General features: G+C 34.9%; 1 protein-coding gene across 1 annotated transcript in view; it reads right to left on the bottom strand.

The window, feature by feature from the left end:
- Positions 1-44: 44 nt before the first annotated feature.
- LOC110428107 (lysine-specific demethylase JMJ29-like) overlaps positions 45-1,394 on the bottom strand; it is a 5,285-nt gene continuing 3,935 nt past the window's right edge. Inside the window, exons 9-12 of the mRNA XM_089785597.1 lie at positions 1,381-1,394; positions 936-1,144; positions 625-697; positions 45-544 (exon numbers count right to left, since the gene is read on the bottom strand). The exon at positions 1,381-1,394 is cut by the window's right edge and continues 572 nt beyond it. Of these exons, the coding sequence (XP_089641723.1) occupies positions 390-544; positions 625-697; positions 936-1,144; positions 1,381-1,394 (451 nt within the window). The 3' untranslated portion in view covers positions 45-389. The remainder of the gene's footprint in view (positions 545-624; positions 698-935; positions 1,145-1,380) is intronic.

Below are 1,394 nucleotides of genomic sequence, written 5' to 3'. Positions count from 1 at the left end.
GACATGTTTTTAGAAACTGCAATTGTCTAAATCAACTGAAACACTTTTTCACTATTGGCTCAAATAATCACTAACCTATATTGCAATTTTTAGCAGGTGCACAAAATCTAGAGAGTAGCACACAGAAATGATGCTACCTTACGAATCATGCAATGAATCTAATGACTGCGGGACTTATTATACAAACCAGCAGCAGGTTTCCTTGAAGACAAGATTTGAAACAAAAGTAAAAAGTATGAATTTCACAACTCATAAGTAAAAAAAAGGAAAATAGAATATCTACTACGCTTGACCAAAGAGAAGTGATAAATGCAAATGCCGCAGGCTCAAAATTCTGTGTCTATAACCTAAAGAATACTTTTTAGTCACATACACTGGAGCTTTTGTAATTAAATCTTCACATCAAAGTTATGTCTTGCCATCTCTGTATTAAAGAGCATATCCAAGAATTTACATGCCTTGAGATTTCTCACTTGATGAGGACAACCAGCAGGTATAAATATTGCCTCTCCAAGTTTCTGCACAATGGTCCAAGGCTCAACTCCTGCAAAGAAGCATCTAAATTTTTATGAAAGAAAAAAGAAATAATCAAGGCCACTGAGCAACATCAAATAAAGAGCTAACCAAACTCCTCCCTGAGCTTTCTCTTATGATGCATGGTCAGGTAGAAAGTCTGATCATGAATCGGATGCACAACCTGTCACATAAATTCATTTCCATTCACATGTCAAAAATTATAAACAAGATTTTGAAAGATAAGAGCACATAATCAAAAGTAGGATAAAAAAGTTATTAGTCAATTTATCATCTAATTAAAATATAGCCAAGCATTCCAAAATATCAATTGCAAAATTCATTTAATAGAAATTACTGGTACACCACAAACATGTCAATGTCCAGAAGCACATGTACATTATTCGTAACAGGATAACTACCTGATCCACTGGAGAGCCATAAACATGCCTGAATTCTCTATGGTGCTTCCTAAGGTATTCCTCAAGTTTAGGTACATCTTGCCTACGAAAAATATCCCAAACAGCCCCACCTCCAGATGCTTCCATTGCATCACGAACGCATTGAGAAGCACCACCTACAGAACCTTGCTGACAAGCTTTGCTTGTTGAACAAGCCATTATAGATTCATCTGTTGAACAAGAAGAAAAAGAAAGTAAGCAAATGTTATTTTTGTTAACATGAAGGCATTATTGGAAAACGAGAGAATGAGACAAAATTAGATAGAGAGATCACTACAATCCTCATTCAGATAAGGGTCCAACACAAGGAGAATGTTGAAGAAAGAATTAAAATGATGAGTTAACAACTCAAGCAGGTGTTTAATATAATATTATAGAGAATGCATATTTCAAAAAGAAGAATCACCAGAATGAGCCTCA

This window comes from Theobroma umbraticum, unplaced genomic scaffold, assembly GCF_002168275.2.
Source record: "Theobroma umbraticum cultivar Fairchild unplaced genomic scaffold, ASM216827v3 scaffold_25.0, whole genome shotgun sequence".
Taxonomy (NCBI): domain Eukaryota; kingdom Viridiplantae; phylum Streptophyta; class Magnoliopsida; order Malvales; family Malvaceae; genus Theobroma; species Theobroma umbraticum.
The sequence above is the reverse complement of the archived record's forward strand: the minus strand, read 5'-3'. Positions and strand labels throughout refer to the sequence as shown.